This window comes from Mobula birostris, chromosome 1 (genome assembly GCF_030028105.1).
Source record: "Mobula birostris isolate sMobBir1 chromosome 1, sMobBir1.hap1, whole genome shotgun sequence".
NCBI classification, from domain to species: domain Eukaryota; kingdom Metazoa; phylum Chordata; class Chondrichthyes; order Myliobatiformes; family Myliobatidae; genus Mobula; species Mobula birostris.
Window position 1 is genome coordinate 253,816,140 of NC_092370.1, and position 19,523 is coordinate 253,835,662.

The following is a 19,523-nucleotide window of genomic DNA, read 5'->3' on the forward strand; positions in this document are numbered from 1 at the left end:
TCTACAATCCTATTAATAGAATACTCCAACATTCAATACACTAGCAAATTTGCCGATGACACAACTCTGGGTGGCAGTGTGAAATGTGAGGAGAATGTTATGAGAATGCAGGGTGACTTGGACAGGCTGGGTGAGTGGGCAGATGCATGGCAGATGCAGTTTAATGTGGATAACGGTGAGGTTATCCACTTTGGTGGTAAGAACAGGAAGGCAGATTATTATCTAAATGGAGTCAAGATAGGAAAAGGGGAAGTAAAATGAGATCTAGGTGTTCTTGTACATCAGTCACTGAAAGCAAGCATGCAAGTACAGCAGGCTGTGAAGAAAGCTAATGGCATACTGGCCTTCATAACAAGGGGAATTGAGTCTAAGAGCAAAGAGAATCCTTCTGCAGCTGTACAGGGCCCTGGTGAGACCACACCTGGAGTACTGTGTGCAGTTTTGGTCTCCAAATTTGAGGAAGGACATTCTTGCTATTGAGGGAGTGCAGCGTAGGTTCACAAGGTTAATTCCCGGGATGGCGGGACTGTCATATGTCGAAAGATTGGAGCGACTGGGCTTGTATACTCTGCAATTTAGAAGGCTGAGAGGGGATCTTATTGAAACATATAAGATTATTAAGGGATTGGACATGCTGGAGGCAGGAAGCATGTTCCCGCTGATGGGGGAGTCCAGAACCAGAGGCCACAGTTTAAGAATTAGGGGTAGGCCATTTAGAATGGAGTTGAGGAAAAACTTTTTCACCCAGAGAGTGGTGGATATATGGAATGCTCTGCCCCAGAAAGCTGTGGAGGCCAAGTCTCTGGATGCTTTCAAGAAAGAGATGGATAGAGCTCTTAAAGATAGCGGAATCAAAGGTTATGGGGATAAGGCAGCAACTGGATACTGATTGTGGATGATCAGCCATGATCACAGTGAATGGCGGTGCTGGCTCGAAGGGCTGAATGGACTACTCCTGCACCAATTGTCTATTGTCAATTCTGCTCCTCTATCTTATGGTCTAATGTTGAAAGGATAAAGGATTTTACACACCTGTTAACATGCTGCTAAAGAGCATTGCTGGGAAGTAGTGATGATAGTAGAGAATTCGGCCCATCAGGTAGAATGGTAAATAATGCAGGATCCAACCCAGCAACACGTGCCTGGCTGCACGCAGAATAATGTAACAGCGCTCTGCAAAACAAAACAACGGTCAGTCATTTCTGAAAACCCATACAAACATTCTCCTCCTGATGTGATATAAATCTGTGCTGGCCCTTTGGGGAGCAAAGTGCCTGATATCACGCCACATGATGCGCCTCCCTCAGCAGAACTTTTATGCTCACACACATCAGGTACTTTGTGTCTCTTCTGTGTTAATTGTCTGAATTATTTACATCCCAAATCTATCTCTCTGTACAGATTAAAATACAAACCATTGGAGGAACTCAGCATCCCTGGGGAAGAGGAACTGTCAAAATTAAGTCAAAGCCCTGCATCATATCCTGACTGTGATATATAAAAATTATTTGGATGAAAATGCAGATGGTCTGATTAGTAAGTTTGCAGACAACTCCAAAGTTGGTGCAATGTGGAGTGAAGAAGGGTGAAAGAATACACAAGATATTGACCAGTTGGAAATATGGGCACAGAAAGAATAAAATGAAGTTTAATCCAGACAAGTAAGAGATATTAGGAGGATCATAGTATAAGGCAACTAAAAGAGCTGTAAGAGGGGAACAGATTAAATATGAGGGCAGACTAGCCAATAATATAAGCAGGATACCAAAAGTTTTTCAGTTATGTAAGACCATAAGATATAGGAGCAGAAGTAGGCCATTCGACCCGAGTCGGCTCCACCATTCAATCATGGGCTGATCCAATTCTTCCCGTCATCCCTACTCCCCTGCCTTCTCTTTGATGCCCTGGCTAATCAAGAACCTATCTATCTCTGCCTTAAATGCGCCCAATGACTTGGCCTCCACAGCCGCTCGTGGCAACATATTCCACAGATTTACCACACTCTGACTAAAGTAATTTCTCCACATCTCTGTTCCAAATGGGCGTCCTTCAGTCCTGAAGTCATGCCCTCTTGTCTTCAACTCCCCTACCACAGGAAATAACTTTGCCATATCTAATCTGTTCAGGCATTTTAACATTCAGAATGTTTCTATGAGATTCTCCCTCGTTCTCCTTCTCCTGAACTCCAGGGAATACAGCCCAAGAGCTTCCAGACGTTCTTCATACGGCAACCCTTTCATTCTTGGAATCATTCTCGTAAATCTTCTCTGAACCTTCTCCAATGTCAGTATATCCTTTCTAAAATAAGGAGCCAAAAACTTCTCACTATACTGTGGTCACATGAGTGCCTCATAGAGCCTCAACATCACATCCCTGCTGTTATATTCTATACCTCGAGAAATGAATGCCAACATTACATTCGCTTTCTTCACCACCAAGTCAACCTGGGGGTTAACCTTTAGGGTATCTTGCACAAGGACTCCCAAGTCCCTTTGCATCTCTGCATTTTGAATTCTTTCCCTATCTAAATAATAGTCTGCCTGTTTATTTCTTCCACCAAAGTGCATGACCATACACTTTCCAACATTGTATTTCATTTGCCACTTCTTTGCCCATTCCCTAAACTATCTAAATCTCTCTGCAAGCTCTTTTTGCTCAACGCTACCCGCTACTCCACCTATCTTTGTAACATTGGCAAATTTAGCCCATTTTCCAAATCATTCACATACATTGCAAAAAGCAGCGGTCCCAACACCGACTCCCGTGGAACTCCACTGGTAACGGGCAGCCAGCCAGAATAGGATCCCTTTATTCCCATTCTCTGTTTTCTGCCGATCAGCCAATGCTCCACCCACGCTAGTAACTTCCCTGTAATTCCATGGGATCTTATCTTGCTAAACAGCCTCACGTGCAGCACCTTGTCAAAGCCTTCTGAAAATCAAATACACCGCATCTACTACATCTCCTTTGTCTACCCTGCTTGTAATTTCCTCAAAAAATTGCAGTATGTTAGTCAAGCAGGATTTTCCTTTTAGGAAAACATGCTGGCTTTGGCTGATCCTGTCATGTGCCTCCAGGTATTCTGTAATCTCATCCCTAACATTCAATTCCAACAACTTCCCAACCACTGATATCAGACTAACAGATCTATAGTTTCCTTTCTGCTGCCTCCCCCCACCCTTCTTAAATAGCGGAGTAACATTTGCAGTTTTCCAGTCATCCCGTACAATGCCAGAATCTATTGATTCTTGAACGATCATTGTTAATGCCTCCGCAATCTCTCCATCTACTTCCTTCAGAACCTGAGGGTGCATTCCATCAGGTCCAGGAGATTTATCCACTCTCAGACCACTAAGTAGTCCTTCTCAGGTCAGACCTTCTCAGTCGTAATTTTCACTGCACATACTTCAATCCCCTGACACTCTTGAATGTCCGGAATACTGCAGATATCTTCCACTGTGAAGACTGATGCAAAATATGCATTCAGTTCGTCTGCCATCTCTGCGGCTCTCATTACAATATCTCCAGCGTCATTTTCTACTGTTCCTATATCTACCCTCAACTCTCTTTTACCCTTTATAGAGGACAGGAGAAGATGGTGGCACAATGCAGCGGGCAGCAGCCACTCCGGTGATGAATATCTGTTATCTGTCAAGTAGGATGCCGTGCACAATCTTGATTTGATGGAGGTAGATGTGAGAGCACAGAGGAACATCTGGTGAAACTTCTGAAATGCCTGTTTCACTGCCGCTGCTGCTACTGTGTGATCCAGAATCTCTGGAGGGGAAGGCCCCGAGTCCTCGGCTTTGCTTGTTGCTCGGTGGCTGGGGCGGGGTCGAAGCACTCGGCAGAGATGGTGCTCGGTGTTGGAGGGCTGGTTGGAGGCGCGAAGTTTTCGGACAGACTCAGAGTTGGCTGTGGTCGGGTGCTTCCAGGGTGCTGCATCGGCAAGTTTGCGGCGCTGGAGGTTCATGGCAGGGAGAGTTTCTCCCTTCTACTGTCTACATGAGAAGGTGGGCTATCGGGACTTTGAGGCTTTTTTTTTTACCGTGCCCATGGTCTGCTCTTTATCAAATTACGGTATTGCTTTGCACTGTTGTAACTATATGTTATAATTATGTGGTTTTTGTCAGTTTTAGTCTTGGTCTGTCCTGTGTTTCTGTGATATCATACTGGAGGAACATTGTATCATTTCTTAATGCATGCATTTCTAAATGACAATAAATGAGGACTGAGAGTCCTTGTAATTTAATTTAATCTATTTTAAAAAAGCTTTTAGTATCTTCTTTGGTATTAGTCACCAGCTTCCTTTCATAATTCATCTTTTCCTTCCTAATGACCTTCTTGGCTTCCTTCTGCAAGTTTTTAAAAGCTTCCTAATCCCATCTTCCCACTAGCTTTGGCTTCCTTGTATGCCCTCTCTTTTGCTTTTAATTTGGCTCTGACTTCACTTGTCAGCCATGGTAGTGTCCTTCTTCCATTCAAAAATTTCTTCTTCCCTCATTTTTCGCAGAAACTCCAGCCATTGCTGCTCTGCTATTATACCTTTCCAGTCAAGTTTGGCCAGTTCCCCTCTCATGCCATTGTAATTTCCTTTATTCCACTGAAATACTGACACATTGGTATTTAGATTCTCCTCAAATTTCAAAGTGAACTCCATCATATTGTGATCATTGTACCCGAAGGGTTCCTTAATTTAAGCCCTCTTATAACCTCTGGATCATTGCACAACACCCAATCCAGCACAGCCAATCCCCTAGTGGGCTCAACAGCAAGCTGTACTAAAAAGCCATCCCTTATATATTCTACAAATTCTCTCTCTTGAGGTCCAGTACTGGCCTGGTTTTTCCAATCCACTTTCATGTTAAAATCCCCAATGATTATCATGACATTGCCCTTCTGATATGCCTTTTCTGTCTCCTGATGTAATTTGCAATCCACATCCTGGCTGCTGTTTGGAGGCTTGTATACAACTGCCATTCGGGTCCTTTTACCTTTGCCATTTCTTAACTCAACCCATCGAGACTCTACACCTTGCAATCCCATGTTATCCCTTTCTAATGACTTAATATTATTTCTTATACACAGGGCCACACAACCCCCTCTGCCTACTAACCTATCTTTCTGATGCACCATATATCCTTGGGCATTTAAGTCCCAATGGCAGCCATCCTTTAGCCAAATTTCAGAGATGGCCACAAAGTTATACTTGCCAATCTGAATTCGAGACCGTCCATTTTATTTCTTATGCTGTGTGCATTCAAATACAACACTTTCAGCTCAGTATTTGCTGCTTTCTGTTTTAACTGCACCACGCCTCTATTGCCTTGTAACTCATCCCACTAGCTTTGATTATGTCTCAACTCCTACCTGTCCCTTCTATCATCTCTGTTGCACACTATCTTTGATTTATTTCTGTTTTCCCCTTCCTCAGCCCTATCACTCTGGTTCCCATCCCCCTACCAAATTAGCTTAAATCCTCCCTAACAACTCTATTAAACCTGCCTGCTAGGATATTGAACCCCTTTGGGTTCAGGTGTAACCTGTCCTTTTTGTATGGGTTGTACCTTCCCCAGAAGATGCCCCAATGATCCAGGAACCCAAAGCCCTGCCTCCTACACTAGTTTCTCACATTCATATGCCTGATCATGCTATTCTTGCGCTCGATAGCATGTGGTACAGGCAGCAATCCTGAGATTACTACCCTGTAGGTCCTGCTTTTCAGCTTCCTACCCAACTCCCTGAATTCTCTCTTCAGGACGTCCTCTCTTTTTCTACCTATATCATTGGTACTAACATATACCAAGACTTCTGGCTGGTCACCTTCCCCCTTCAGAATACTCTGCACTCGATCCAAGACATCCTGTACCCTGGCACCTGGGAGGAAACACCATGCGTGTATCTCTATCGGGCTGACAGAACCTCCTGTCTGTTCCTCTCACTATGGAATCCCCTATGACTACCACATTCCTCATCTTCTCTCCCTTCTGCACCACAGAACCAGGCTCAGTGCCAGAGACCCAATTGTCATGGTCATTCTCCAAAGAGTATAAGGGAGGTGAGAGTTGATATTGGACCACTGGAAGATGATGCTGGTGAGGTAGTAATGGGGAACAAAGAAATGGCAGATGAACTTAATGCATACTTTGCATCTGTCTTCATTGTGGAAGACACTAGCAGTGGTGCCAGAGGTCCGTGAGTGTCAGGGAGCAGGAGTGAGTGCCATTGCTATTACAAAGGAAAAAATGCTGGATAAGCTCAAAGCTCTTAACTTGGATAAGTCACCTGGACCAGATGGACTACATCCAAGAGTCCTGATAGAAGTTGCTGAGGAGATAACGGATCCATTGGTCATGATCTTTCAGGAGTCACTTAATTCTGGCATGGTACCAGAGGACTGGAAAATTGCAAATGTCACTCCACTCTTTAAGAAGGGAGGAAGGCAAAAGGAGGGGAAATTATAGGCCAGTTAGCCTAACCTCAATGGTTGGGAAGGTGTTGGAATCTATTATCAAGGACGAGGTTTCGAAGTACTTGTACACTAATGATAAAATAAGTCAAAGTCAGCATGGTTTCTGTAAAGGGAAATCTTGCCTGACAAATCTATTAGTGTTCCTTTTCTAGTTGGCTACCAGTGACTAGGGGTCCTCAGGGGTCTGTATTGGGACCGCTACCTTTCACATTGTTCGTCAGTGATTTAGATAATGGTGATGGCTTTGTGGCAAAGTTTACAGATGATATAAAGATAGGTGGAGGTGTAGGTAATGCTCAGGAAACAATGTGAATGCAGCAGGACTTAGACAAATTGGAAGAATGGGCAAAAAAGTAGCAGATGGAATACAGTGTTGGGAAATTATGATAATGTATTATGGTAGAAGGAACAATAGTGTGGACTATTACCTAAATGCAGAGAAGGTTCAAACGTCAGAGAAGCAGAGGAACTTTGGAGTCCTTGTTCAAGACTCCCAGAAGGTTAATTTACAAATTGAGTCTGTGGTAAAGAAGGCAAATGCAATGTTGGCAATTATTTCAAAGGAAATAGAAAATAAAAGCAAGGAGATAATACAGAGTCTTTAAAAGACACTACTAGTCAGGCTGCACTTGAAGTATTGTCAACAGTTCTGGGCATGTCAGAAAGGATGTGTTGCATTGGAGAGAGTCCAGAGAAGGTTCACAAGGATGATTTCGGGAATGAAGGGGTAACATATGAGGAGCATTTGGCAGCTTTGGGCCTGTATTCACTGCAATTTAGAAGAATACAGGGTGTGGGGGGAATCTCATTGAAACCTATCGAATATTGAAAGAACCAGATAGGGTGGATGTGGAGAGGATGTTCCCTTTTTCCAATATTTTTATTATTAATCTTACATATAAGAATACAGAGTAAAAGAAAAAAAATACAGGTGTTCCCTGCTTTTCGAAGGTTCGCTTTACAAAAGACCTATATTAGTTATCTGTTTTCGCTAACAGAAGGTGTTTTCACTGTTACGAAAAAAGCAGCGTGCGAAAAAAAACAGCGCGCACCGCGAGCAGCCGCTCTCCCCCAGATTCGGAACTGCGTTCTCGCCGGCATTGCTTAAACACGTGCCTGTGAGCAGCCGTTTGCAAGCTGAGTTCTAAGCTATCAGAAAAGCCTGAAAGAGCTCGTAAGGGTGTTACACTTAGCGTAAAACTAGACATAATTAAGCGTTTCGATCGTGGTGAACGAAGTAAGGACAAAGTGAGTTTGGCTTGTGGAAGTTGACGAAGATGATGTTGAAGAGGTTTTGGCATCTCATGACCAAGAACTGATAGATGAACAGCTGATGCAATTGGAAGAGGAAAGGATAACAATCGAAACCGAAAGCAGTAGCGAACGGACCAAAAGTGAAGTCGTCCAGGAACTGAACGTGAAGCAACTGCGTGAGATTTTCGCTGCAATGATAAAGTACGACTTTAATTTTGAAAGGGTACTTTGGTTTAGGGCATATTTGCAAGGTGGTTTACAAAGAACTGTATGGTAGAAAAATGAGCGAGGCTAAGCAGTCAAGCATACCGCCGTTTTTCAAGCCTTCCACATTAGCCACAGCAGACGACGAACTTTGACCTTCGACATCGAGGCAGGCAGACATAGAAGATGACCTGCCTGCCCTGATTGACGATGAGATGACACCCCAATGGTCCCAACCTCCGGGCCGCGGACAGATACCAATTCGTGAAGAATGCAGCAGTAGCTCAGAGGCATCCAGCACGTTTTTAAAGAAAAAAGCCGAAATAAACAAGCTAATTAATTAGGTGCCGCCCGGCACATAAATGTCGGCCCAGATCAGAGGTGATTGCCGATTGCGTCTCTGTCCCTCTCACTATACCCCTTGCCTATCCACTGGGTTTCTCCCCCCTCCCCCTTTTCTTTCTCCCTAGGCCTCCTGTCCCATGATCCTCTCATACCCCTTTTGCCAATCAACTGTCCAGCTCTTGACTCCATCCCTCCCCCTCCTGTCTTCTCCTATCATTTTGGACCTCGCCCTCCCCCTCCCATTTTCAAATCTCTTACTAGCTCTTCTTTCAGTTAGTCTTGATGAAGGGTCTCAGCCCGAAACATCGACTGTACCTCTTCCTGGAGATGCTGCCTGGCCTGCTGCGTTCACCAGCAACTTTGATGTGTGTTGCTTTACTATATGTTACTGTTATTTTAGGTTTTATGTGTTATTTGGCATGATTTGGTAGGTTATTTTTGGGTCTGCAAACGCTCACAAATTTTTCCCATATAAATAAATGGTAATTGCTTCTTCGCTTTATGACATTCCGGCTTATGAACTGTTTCATAGGAATGCTCTACCTTTGGATGGCGGGGGAAACCTGTATATTAATACATTATACTAAATCGCATATAAAGACTCCTTACCCTATATTCATACAGATTAATTGGTAACATTGAAATATAGTAATTTTATTATATTAAAAAAATCTAACCCACCACCAAGACCACAGCTGATTCGTAAACAAAAAAAGGAAAAAAAAAATTATTCATCATCATCTGTGCTTTAACAGCAAATCAAAGGTTTTAAAAATAATTCAGAATAGGTCCCACAATGTTTGAAAGTCTTGGCTAGGTTCAGAGATTTCAGAGAACATCGAATCTTCTCTAAATTTAAACATGGCATCACATCACGTAACCATTGAGCGTGATTAGGAGGGACGGCATCTTTCCATTTAAGCAAGAGCGTCCTTCTGGCCATAAGAGGAATAAAAGCCAAAATGTGCAAGTCAGATGACTCCGAAATAATATCCTTTCCTCCAACAATACCAAACAAAGCGGTCAAAGGATTAGACTTAAAGTTTACTTTGAAAAGTATCCAGAAAGTTTGAAATACTTCTTTCCAATATTTTCCAAGAATCGGACATGTCCAAAACATATGAATGAGTGAAGCTTCTCCATTATTACATTTATCACAATACGGAGATGTATCTAAATAAAAACGAGACAACTTATCCTTGGTCATATGGGCCCTATGACCACTTCAAATTCTAGGAGAGAGTGGTGGGCACATAACGATGAAGTGTTAGCCAATTTAAAAATTTGATTCCAAGTCTCCTCAGAAATTGAAGTCTGTAAATCTTGTTCCCAAAGATTTTTAGTTTTATCTAAAGGAACACTTCCCATTCCCAACAGCGTATTATAAATATTAGATATAGATCCATTATAAAAAGGTTTCAAATTAAAAATTACATCTAATAGATGCTTATCAGGTCTTTTAGGAAATGTACTTATTTGAGACCATAAAAAATCTCTTATTTGTACGTATCGAAAAAAATTAGTTTTGGGTAAGCTATATTAAGTTGACAGTTGTTCAAACGAAAAGTGATTTCCCTCTACAAACAAGTCCTGAAAGCATTTAATACCTAATCTATCCCATTCTTTAAAAGCCACATCAATCATAGAGGGTTTAAAAAAATAATTAGAAAAAATGGGACTCAAAAGAGAAAATCTCAAGAAGCCAGAGTATTTTCGGAATTGTATCCAAATTCTCATAGTGTGTTTAACTACCAGATTATCAGTTAACTTACTCAGAGACAAAGGAAGTGAGGATCCAAGAAGAGAAATAATAAAAAATTTATTGACAAGAGTTAGCTTCTAAAAAAACCCACATCGGTCAATCCTCACGATTAATATAACCAAAATGTAAGATTTCTTATATTAACTGCCCAATAATAAATTCTAAAGTTCGGTAAGACTAATCCTCCATTCTTTTTATCTTTCTGAAGATGAATTTTATTTAATCTAGAATGCTTATTCTTCCATATATAAGAAGATATAATAGAGTCAAGAGAATCAAAAAAGGATTTAGGAATGAAAACTGGCAATGCCTGAAAAAGATACATAAACTTAGGTACGCAAACAACAGGAATTCTGCAGATGCTGGAAATTCAAGCAACACACATCACAACAGGACTGACGAAGGGTCTCGGCCTGAAACGCCGAGTGTACCTCTTCCTAGAGATGCTGCCTGGCCTGCTGCGTTCACCAGCAACTTTGATGTGTGTTACATAAATTTAGGTGGTACATTCATTTTGATAGAGTTAATTCGGCCAATCAGTGATAGCGAGAGAGGTGACCAATTTGATAGTATCCTTTTTACGTGATTCAATGGGGTAAGAAAATTTTCTTTAAATAGACGCTTATAGTTTTTAGTAATTGTTATGCCTAAATAGGTAAATTGGTTTTTTACAATTTTAAAAGGAAGGCTAGAATTTGTTGGTATCAAATTATTCAAAGGAAAAAGTTCACTTTTATGTAGGTTTAATTTATAACCTGAGAACTGGCTAAAACAGGAGAGTAAAGAAGGCACATGGGTAACGAAGTCTCAGCATTAGAAATAAATAGCAGCAGATCATCAGTGTACAGCAAGACTTTGTGAATAGTGTCCCTCCTTAAAATAGAGGTGAAATCATTAGATTCTTGAAAGGCAATGGCTAAAGTTTCTAAGGCCAGATCAAAAAGCAAAGGGCTCAACGGACAGCCTTGTCTAGTGCCACATTGAAGATTAAGCGGTTTGGAATTATGAGAATTAGTGATAACCCTAGCGGAAGGAGCTAAGTAAAGTAATTTTATCCATTGAATGATAATGGGTCCAAAATTGAATTTTTCTAAAGTTTTAAATAAATAATTCCATTCAACTCTGTCGAAAAATTTCTCAGCATCTAGGGATACCACACATTCCAATATCATGTTAAAAGGAGAATAAATAACATTTAATAACCAATGAATATTAAAATAAGAATATCGATTTTTGATAAATCCAGTTTGGTTATTGGAAATGACAGATGGTAAAATACTTTCAATCCTATGGGCCAAAACTTTAGATAGGATCTTAGTATCAACATTAAGTAAAGAAATTGGTCTATAAGAAGAGCATTCGGTTCGATCTTTATTCTTTTTAAGGATAAGCGAAATGAAAGCCTCATAAAAAGACTGAGGGAGTCTGCCCGACTTGAATGAATCCAAAAAAACTGAACATAAATGATATACAAGCAGTGAGGAAAAGATCTTGTAAAACTCTCCAGAAAATCCATCTGGATCCGGAGCTTTCCTCAAATGTAATGAGTGCACAGCCTCAACAATTTCCTCAAAAGAAATAGGTTGTTCCAACAACTTTCTGTTGTCGGCAGAAATTGTAGGAATGTTTAGTTGGTCTAAAAAATTGTTCATTACAGTGTTATCCTTAGAAGATTCAGAACTATAGAGTTTTAGAATAAAATTCTCTAAAAGTAACATTTATTTCTAAATAATCAATTGTCCTTTCACCATGAGCTTTGCATATTTCTTTAATCTGCTGTTTAGCTATAAACGTTTTAATTTGATCAGCCAATAATTTACCTGTTTTATCTCCAATAATATAAAATTAACTTTTATCTTTTAGGAGTTGGGTTTCAATTGAATAAGTTAAAAGGAGATCATATTTAGATTTAGTTTCAACATGTCTTTTATATAAGGCAGGTTCTGGAGCCAAGGCATACTCTTGGTCTAATTGTTTCAGCTGATTAGCTAAATTACTTCCTCTCTTTATTAGCTTTTGTCTTAATACTTGCAGTATTAGAAATAATTTGTCCTCTAATATACACCTTAAAGGCATCCCATCTGATAAGACTGGAAGTCTCCTCTAAGGTATTCTCTTAAAAAAAAGAGTAATTTGTCTTTCCATAAACTTTAAAAAATCTTTATCAAATAACAAAGTTAAATTAAATCGCCAAAACCTATTTGTTTGAAGAAAACCAGGGAGATTTAAAGACAGGAGCACAGGAGCGTGATCTGAGACAGAAATCTCTTTAGATTCACAGGATCGAACTGATGGAATCATTTGGCTATCAATAAAAAAAAAACAACAATCCTGGAATATGTATGATGGACATGAAAGAAAAATGAATATTCCTTGTCTACTGGATGAAAAAAAACGCCAAGCATCAACAATACCACATTTCATTAAAAAAGATTTAATAAACACAGCTGATTTATTTGGTATCATTAGTTTAGAAGATGAACAATCTAAAGCTGGATCTAAGCAACAATTAAAGTCTCCACCCATCACCAATGAGTACAGACTTAGATCTGGCAAAAATGAAAAAAAAAACGCTCAAAGAAACCTGGGTCATCTATATTCAGAGCATACACTTTGGCAAATACCATTAGCTTGTTATTTCATTTCCCTGACACTATAACAGAACGCCCATTAGTATCAGAAATTACTTTACGTTGAACAAAGGGAACTTTATTACCTATAAGGATCGAAACTCCTCTGGCTTTGGTCTGAAATCAGGAATGGAAATGAGACTCCCTCCATCAATTAAAAAGGTGTGAATTGTCATACTTACATACATGGGTTTCTTGAAGAAAAACAACTGGTACCTTAAGTTTTTTAATATAGGCAAAAATCTTATTTCTTTTCACGGGGTGATTTAGCCCTTTCACGTTAAAACTAAGTAAATTAATACTTTGATCCATTTTAAAACTATTTATAAGAAAGGTTAAGGTAGCAATCAGAGAAATGTATATTAAACCCAGATAATATACCTTGTGATATATTAACTAAGCAACAGAATTGACTAGATTCCCAAATCAGCTTCAAGAAAAAAGACTCCCCATCCCCCTCCCAAAGACAGAAAATCGGTCAAAGAACAACCGCTATCTACCCCCACTGAAAACATTCCCTTAGAAAACCTGTTGGAACCGTTCCAAAGAATTCAAGGTTTTTTACTGTTCCAACCAAGACTAAATAATATACAGTAAAAAAAACAGCTTAGACAGGTTTATCAAACAGAAAGAGCAATTATTTATACCAAAAAATATTAAAGTCATTTTTAAAATATATAGTATTTCTGTTTTTGCAAGATTTTTAATCTATTCTATATATATATATATATATAGAATAAATTAAAAATTTATATACACAGTCATTTTTTTGAGTCTAAACATTCTTGCACTTGCTCCTTCATACAAAACCATTTAAATGATCCATCTTCCATTGTGATTCTCAGTCAAGCCGGAAAACGAAGAGAAAGCTTTCCATTTTGGCTGTACAGCTCCGCCATAACTTTTTTAAACTTAACACGTTCTGCCATAACTTCTGATGAAAAATCTTCAACAATACAAATCTTCTGATCTTGGTAGTCAATCATACCTTTTCCATGGGCATCACGAATCAGACGGTTCTTTATTTGAAATTCATGGAAACATATAATGACTGATCTTGGTTTTGATTTTGAAGTCGATCCGTAGATAGGCGATCTGTAAACACGATCAATCAAAAGCAGAGACTTTATAATATCAGGGAATAATTCCATCAAAAGGTATGCAAAGAATTCTTCAGGATTATCTCCTTCTATTTGCTCTTTAAGTCCCAAGATTCGTAAGTTGTTTCTCCTACTCCTGTTTTCCAAATCAATAATCTTCTATCTCCGTATTTCGTTGGACTTGGATTGTTTTTCATACAGCTTTTGCAAATCATCCATTCTCTCATCCAGTATAGTAATAACCTCTTCATGTTTCTTTATCTTCTTATCATGCTCGGTAAGAATTGCTTGAATATCGTCTAATTTTTTACCTATTTGTTTAATTTCAGCGCTGATTTGTTGCAAATCAGCCGACGCTTCTTTTCTGAACTGTTGTAACTCCTCAGTAAGCTTTTGAATAGCTTCCAAAGCTGCTTTGGTAGTCATAGTAATATAGTAACCTGTCTAACAGTAGCATTTCAAAAGGTTGGAGACAAAAGTAAGTAAGTTAGGAGCACCAGCAGAGAGCTGTTACTCAATCAGCGGCCACCAGGCAAATCCCGAGGATGCTTCCTATGTGGAGGTATCCAGAACTAGAGGGCACAGCCTCAAAAATTGAAGGCGATCTTTTAGAACAGAGGTAAGGGGGATCTTTTTTTGCCAGAGAGTAGTAAATTTGTGGAATGTTCTGCCACAGACTGTGGTGGAGGCCAAGTCCGTGTGTATATTTAAGGCTGAAGGTGATCGTTTCCTGATTGGTCAGAGCATCAAAGCATATGGTGAGAAGGCAGGTGTATGGGGTTGAGTGGGATCTGGGATTAGCCATGATGGAATGGCCTACTTCTGCTCCTTTGTCTTATGGTCTAAAAACTGGGTCACTTACTGGAAACAATGCTGCCATCATTAGAAATTGGGATACTAGATTAAAAGTTATAGAAATCAGAATAGAGTAAATGTTATCCAGGTATGTCTGTGAGTTTGTGGGCTCATGAAGCATGTCCCTGCATTTCTCCATCTCACTTCCATTCCCAATGAGGAATCTTATCCAGTTCCATCTAAATCCAACAGAAGCGGAAAGATCAGCAACCCATTTTACAACATTCCTGGCATCTGAACCTCTTTGACATTTACTGTCTATTCCTCTTTGTCCGAGATTAGACAATGGTGAGCTGTGTGCTTGATATTGTAGTGTACACGTTTCATTAAGCTGTACTGTTCATTCAGCTCCACTGTCACAAGGATCATTACAGAAAATCTTTCCTACCAAATGCGATAAGCATATACAGCAGTTCATCTCTGTTTAACAGGAGAACACACATCATCATACAATAGTCTCTTGTGACAGGGTCCTGAATTACCCCTATAATCTGTGCTCGTTTACCCCTATTAACTGTGCTTTTGAAAAGAGAGAGAGTTATTTAACACCAACATGTTGTTTTAGAGAGAGAGAGAGAGAGAGAGAGAGAGAGAGAGAGAGAGAGAGAGACACACACACACACACACACACACACACACACGAAGACTAACTTTTGGACTGTCACTTTAAGGCACGAGAAAAAACTGGCTAACTTTTGGATTTCTGCTGAGTTGGAGACAGCACCGAACAGCTCGTAAGTTGCTATGGTGACTGAAGGCAGCGTTATTTGATGGACACTTGATGTTATGATTTTTCGGCAGCATGTTTATACTTCCTTCAAGGACATTTGCCTGCTTGTACATTTCTTACACGGACAAGGGAAGGAGTTATTTGAGTGACAGTTGATGCTCAGCACGGGAAGATAAAATAGAAGGTCAGATGATAGACCTCAGACATGTTTTGGGACACTGAATGAGCTTTGTTGTGCCCACAGAAGAAGTGGGTTTTTGGAGGATCAATCAGGCAGATCGATCAGTGGCTCTTGCAGTGAAGAAAAGGCAGTGACTGGTGGGGAGTTGTCCATGTGTCCACCCTTGCCTGGGTGATAGCTCCACCACAGAAAACCGGTCCCCTTTGTTGTGGTCACAGTCGGTGACTTTTAAAGGATTTCGAAGGACAACGAGAAGATCGATGGCGTCAGCTCACCTGAAGACTCAAATCTCTCCCTCTCTCTCTCTCCATCACTACTCAACTCAATACCACAAACTGAACTGAACTTTACTCATCATCATGAGACTGTATCTTTTTACCCCTGGACTTAAAGAAGCTTGCTTTTCATATATTTCCACACTTACTGATTTACTTATATATAATCAATGCTAACCTGTTTGATTTATCTAGATTTATATTACTGTATTGCATAGTTACTAATAAATATTATTAATTAATAGTGTTTTCCATTTCTGTTGGTTCTTTATTCCTGTCACGGAGTACGTGACACTCTGCTTTATTATTTTGTACATTATTATTGCACTGTATTGCACATTGATAAATGATTATGTATATTATTATTATGTACTTCATTATTAGTTAATATTCTTATTATATTATTATTGTTTATTATTATTGCTAAGCGTGTTTTTAAATGTTGCTGCTGTAACAAAATAATTTCCCACATGTTATCAATAAAGTACTTATTATTAAACAGACCCTTCAGTCCTCTATGCTCACTGTTGACCGTCATGCTTGATTCTCATTGTTCTGGCCACCTCCGCCTCCTCCTCTGGCAGCTCATTCTAGATACCAACCTCTGTGTGAAATATTTATTTCTCAGATCAGCTTCAAACCTCACTGCTCTCATCTGGGAAAAATTACTGGCTATCAACCTCATAACTTCATGTAGCTAACAGATATAAGTGGATTAGCATGTTCCAATGTAGTATAATATTTAGAAGTATGAAGTCTTTAACTTTATTGAAAAGAATATAAAAATATGTGAGACCCGAATTAGTGCACATATACAGGTGTATAGTGTGTTGGCGCATGGCCAAGTGGTTAAGGCGTTCGTCTAGTGATCTAAGGTCGCTAGTTCAAGCCTTGGCCAAGACAATGTGTTGTGTCCTTGAACAAGGCACTTAACCACACATTGCTCTGCGGCGACACCGGTGCCAAGCTGTATGGGTCCTAATGCCCTTCCCTTGGGCAACATCGGTGGCCTGGAGAGGGGAGAGACTTGCAGCATGGGCAACTGCTGGTCTTCATACAACCTTGCCCAGGCCTGCGCCCTGAAAACCTTCCAAAGGCAGAAATCCATGGTCTAACGAGACTAACGGATGCCTATACAGGTATATATGAGTACACTGACCTCTGACCAAATGAATGGGCTGATATCCTCGCTGTAAGTAGACAACTGTAATGCTGAAGAGAAGCAGGTAGATAAGAAGGCTTGAAAGGTTCAGCCACCAAATCACCTGAACAGAAGAAAATATAGTTACCCTATGCAAAGAACATGACTACCAAGGACATGCACATAAAGCACAAAGAAGCACAAATTAGTATTTACACAAATTTCCTCCATTTCCCAGATGCCTTCTGTCACCACACCCCTGCATCCACCCATGCCCCTCCCCCCATTGACAGAAAGCCACAATTATAGAGTTTTGAAAAAGGCCCCTTGGCCCATGCACTCCCAGCTGACCTGATCTTGCTTAGTCCCATGTATCTGCATCCAGACCATAGACCTCCATACCCCTCCTATCCATGCACCCATCCAAATCTCTTTTAAAAATGTTGAAATTGGCTCCGCATCCACTGTTTGCACTGGCACCGTGTTTCATACTCTCATCACTCTCTGAGTGAAGAAGTTCCACTTTAACTTCCCCTTAAACTTTTCACCTTTCACTCTTAACTCATGATGTCTAGTTGCGGTCTCACCCAACCTCAGTGGAAAAAGCCTGCTTGCATTTATCCTATCTATACCCCTTATAATTTTGCATACCTCTATCAAAACTCTCCTCGATCTTCTACACTCTAGGGAATAAAGTCCTAACCTATTCTAGGTTAGCCTTGAGCAGTGCCTAATTGGAGAGATTGTAGCTCACTTAGGCTTGCTGACTGAGTGGAAAAGGTAGCAACTTTGGGACTTTGAACAGTGCCCAATCAGCATTTGTGATTGATGGGCAAAAACAAATTAAAGAAAGACAGGAACAAGCGAAGTATCCATTGTTGGTGCAGCCATCATTGGAGTGGACAGAGTTAGAGTGGAGATTGTGAGGCTTTAACTCTTCGAGGTTTCAGTGAGAGAAAGCTGTTGTAGAGTTCTATATATCCCCCCTCTGCTAATGCCGACGAGGCACTACATGAGCTCTACAGTGCTATCAGTGACTTTCAAACCAAACACCCTGATGGCATCTTCATTATTGCAGGCGATTTTAACCATCTGAACCTAAAGACAGTCCGGCTTAAATTCCACCAGTATGTTGACTTTGAAAAGACACTCAACCTAGCTTACACCAACAAAGCAGGTGCCTATAAAGCAGTCCCTCAACCTCATTTTGGACTCTCAGATCATTTATCTGGAGTGATAATTCCAGCATACAAACCGGTGATCAAACGGGTCTAGCTAGTTCTAAAGATGGTGAAACCTGGCCTGAGGACTGCATTGATAATACAAACTGGAGAATGTTCAGGTCAGCTCCTATCTTTGACAACCATGTTAACAGAGGAATATGTGGGCTCTGTGACCAGCTACATAGAGAAGTGTACTGAGGATGTTACCATCACGAAACACATCCGGGTGCGGGAAACAACACCGGCAATGTGGAAAATTGACCCAGGTATGTTCTGTACACAAGAAACAGGGCAAGTCCAACCCAGCCAATTACCAGCCTATCAGCCTACTCTCAATCATCAAAGTAATGGAAGGAGTTGTCAACAGTGCTATCATGCAGCAGCTACTCGACAATAACCTGCTTACCGATGTCTAGTCTAGGTTCTGTCAAGGCCATTCCTGACCTCATCATCTCATAGGCCCACCATGGAACAAAGAGCTAAATACCAGAGGTGAGGTGAGAGTGATAGCCCTCGACATCAAGGCAGCATTTGACCGAATATGGCATCAAGGTGCCCTAGCTAAAACGGAGTCAATAGGAATTAGGGGGAAAACCCTCTGCTGGTTGGAATCATACCTGACACAAAGGAAGATGGTTGTGGTTGTTGGAGGTCAATCATCACATCCTCAGGACATCACTGCAGGAGGTTCTGAGGAAAGTGTCCTAGGACCAACCGCTTCAGCTGCTTCATTAATGACTTTCCTTCAGTCATAAGGTCAGAAGTGGGGATGTTTGCAGATGACTGCACAATGTTCTGCACCATTTGTGACTCCTCAGGTAGTGAAGCAGTTCATACCCAAATACAACAGGACCTGGACAATATCCAGGCTTGGGCTGACAAATGGCAAATAACATTCCAGCCACACAAATGGCAAGCAATGACGATCTCCAACCATCATCTCTTGACATTCAGTGGCATCACCATCACTGAATCTCCTACTATCAACATCCTAGGGGTTACCATCGACAAGAAACTGAACTGGTCTAGCCATATAAACACCGGCTACCAGAGCAGATCAAAAGCTAGGAATCTTGTGGCGTATAACTCACCTCCTGACTCCCCAAAGCTTGTCCACCATCTAGAAGGCTCACATCAGGAGTGTAATGGAATTCTCGCCACTCATCTGGATGAGTGCAGCTCCATCAACACTCAAGAAGCTCGACACCATCCAGTACAAGGCAGCCCACTTGATTGGTACCCCTTTCATAAGCATCCAATCCCCCCACCATCGACAAACAGTTGCAGCAGTGTGTACTATCTATAAGATGCACTGCAACAACACACCAAAGTTCCTAAGGCAGCAGCTTCC

At 40.7% G+C, this 19,523-nt stretch overlaps 1 protein-coding gene across 13 annotated transcripts in view; it reads right to left on the reverse strand.

Annotated features, from left to right (window-relative positions):
- The window catches only part of pomt2 (protein-O-mannosyltransferase 2), a 287,055-nt gene that overhangs the window by 34,290 nt on the left and 233,242 nt on the right, over positions 1–19,523 (reverse strand). For 10 of the 13 annotated variants that reach the window (XM_072274832.1, XM_072274831.1, XM_072274850.1 and 7 more), the window contains 2 exons: positions 16,968–17,073; positions 1,033–1,173 (listed from right to left, as the gene is read on the reverse strand). In XM_072274832.1, coding sequence (XP_072130933.1) covers positions 1,033–1,173; positions 16,968–17,073 — 247 coding nt within the window. Of the gene's footprint in view, positions 1–1,032; positions 1,174–13,655; positions 13,763–16,967; positions 17,074–19,523 lie in introns of those variants that run through there. The other 3 variants (XR_011888356.1, XR_011888355.1, XM_072274834.1) reach the window with 2 other exon arrangements.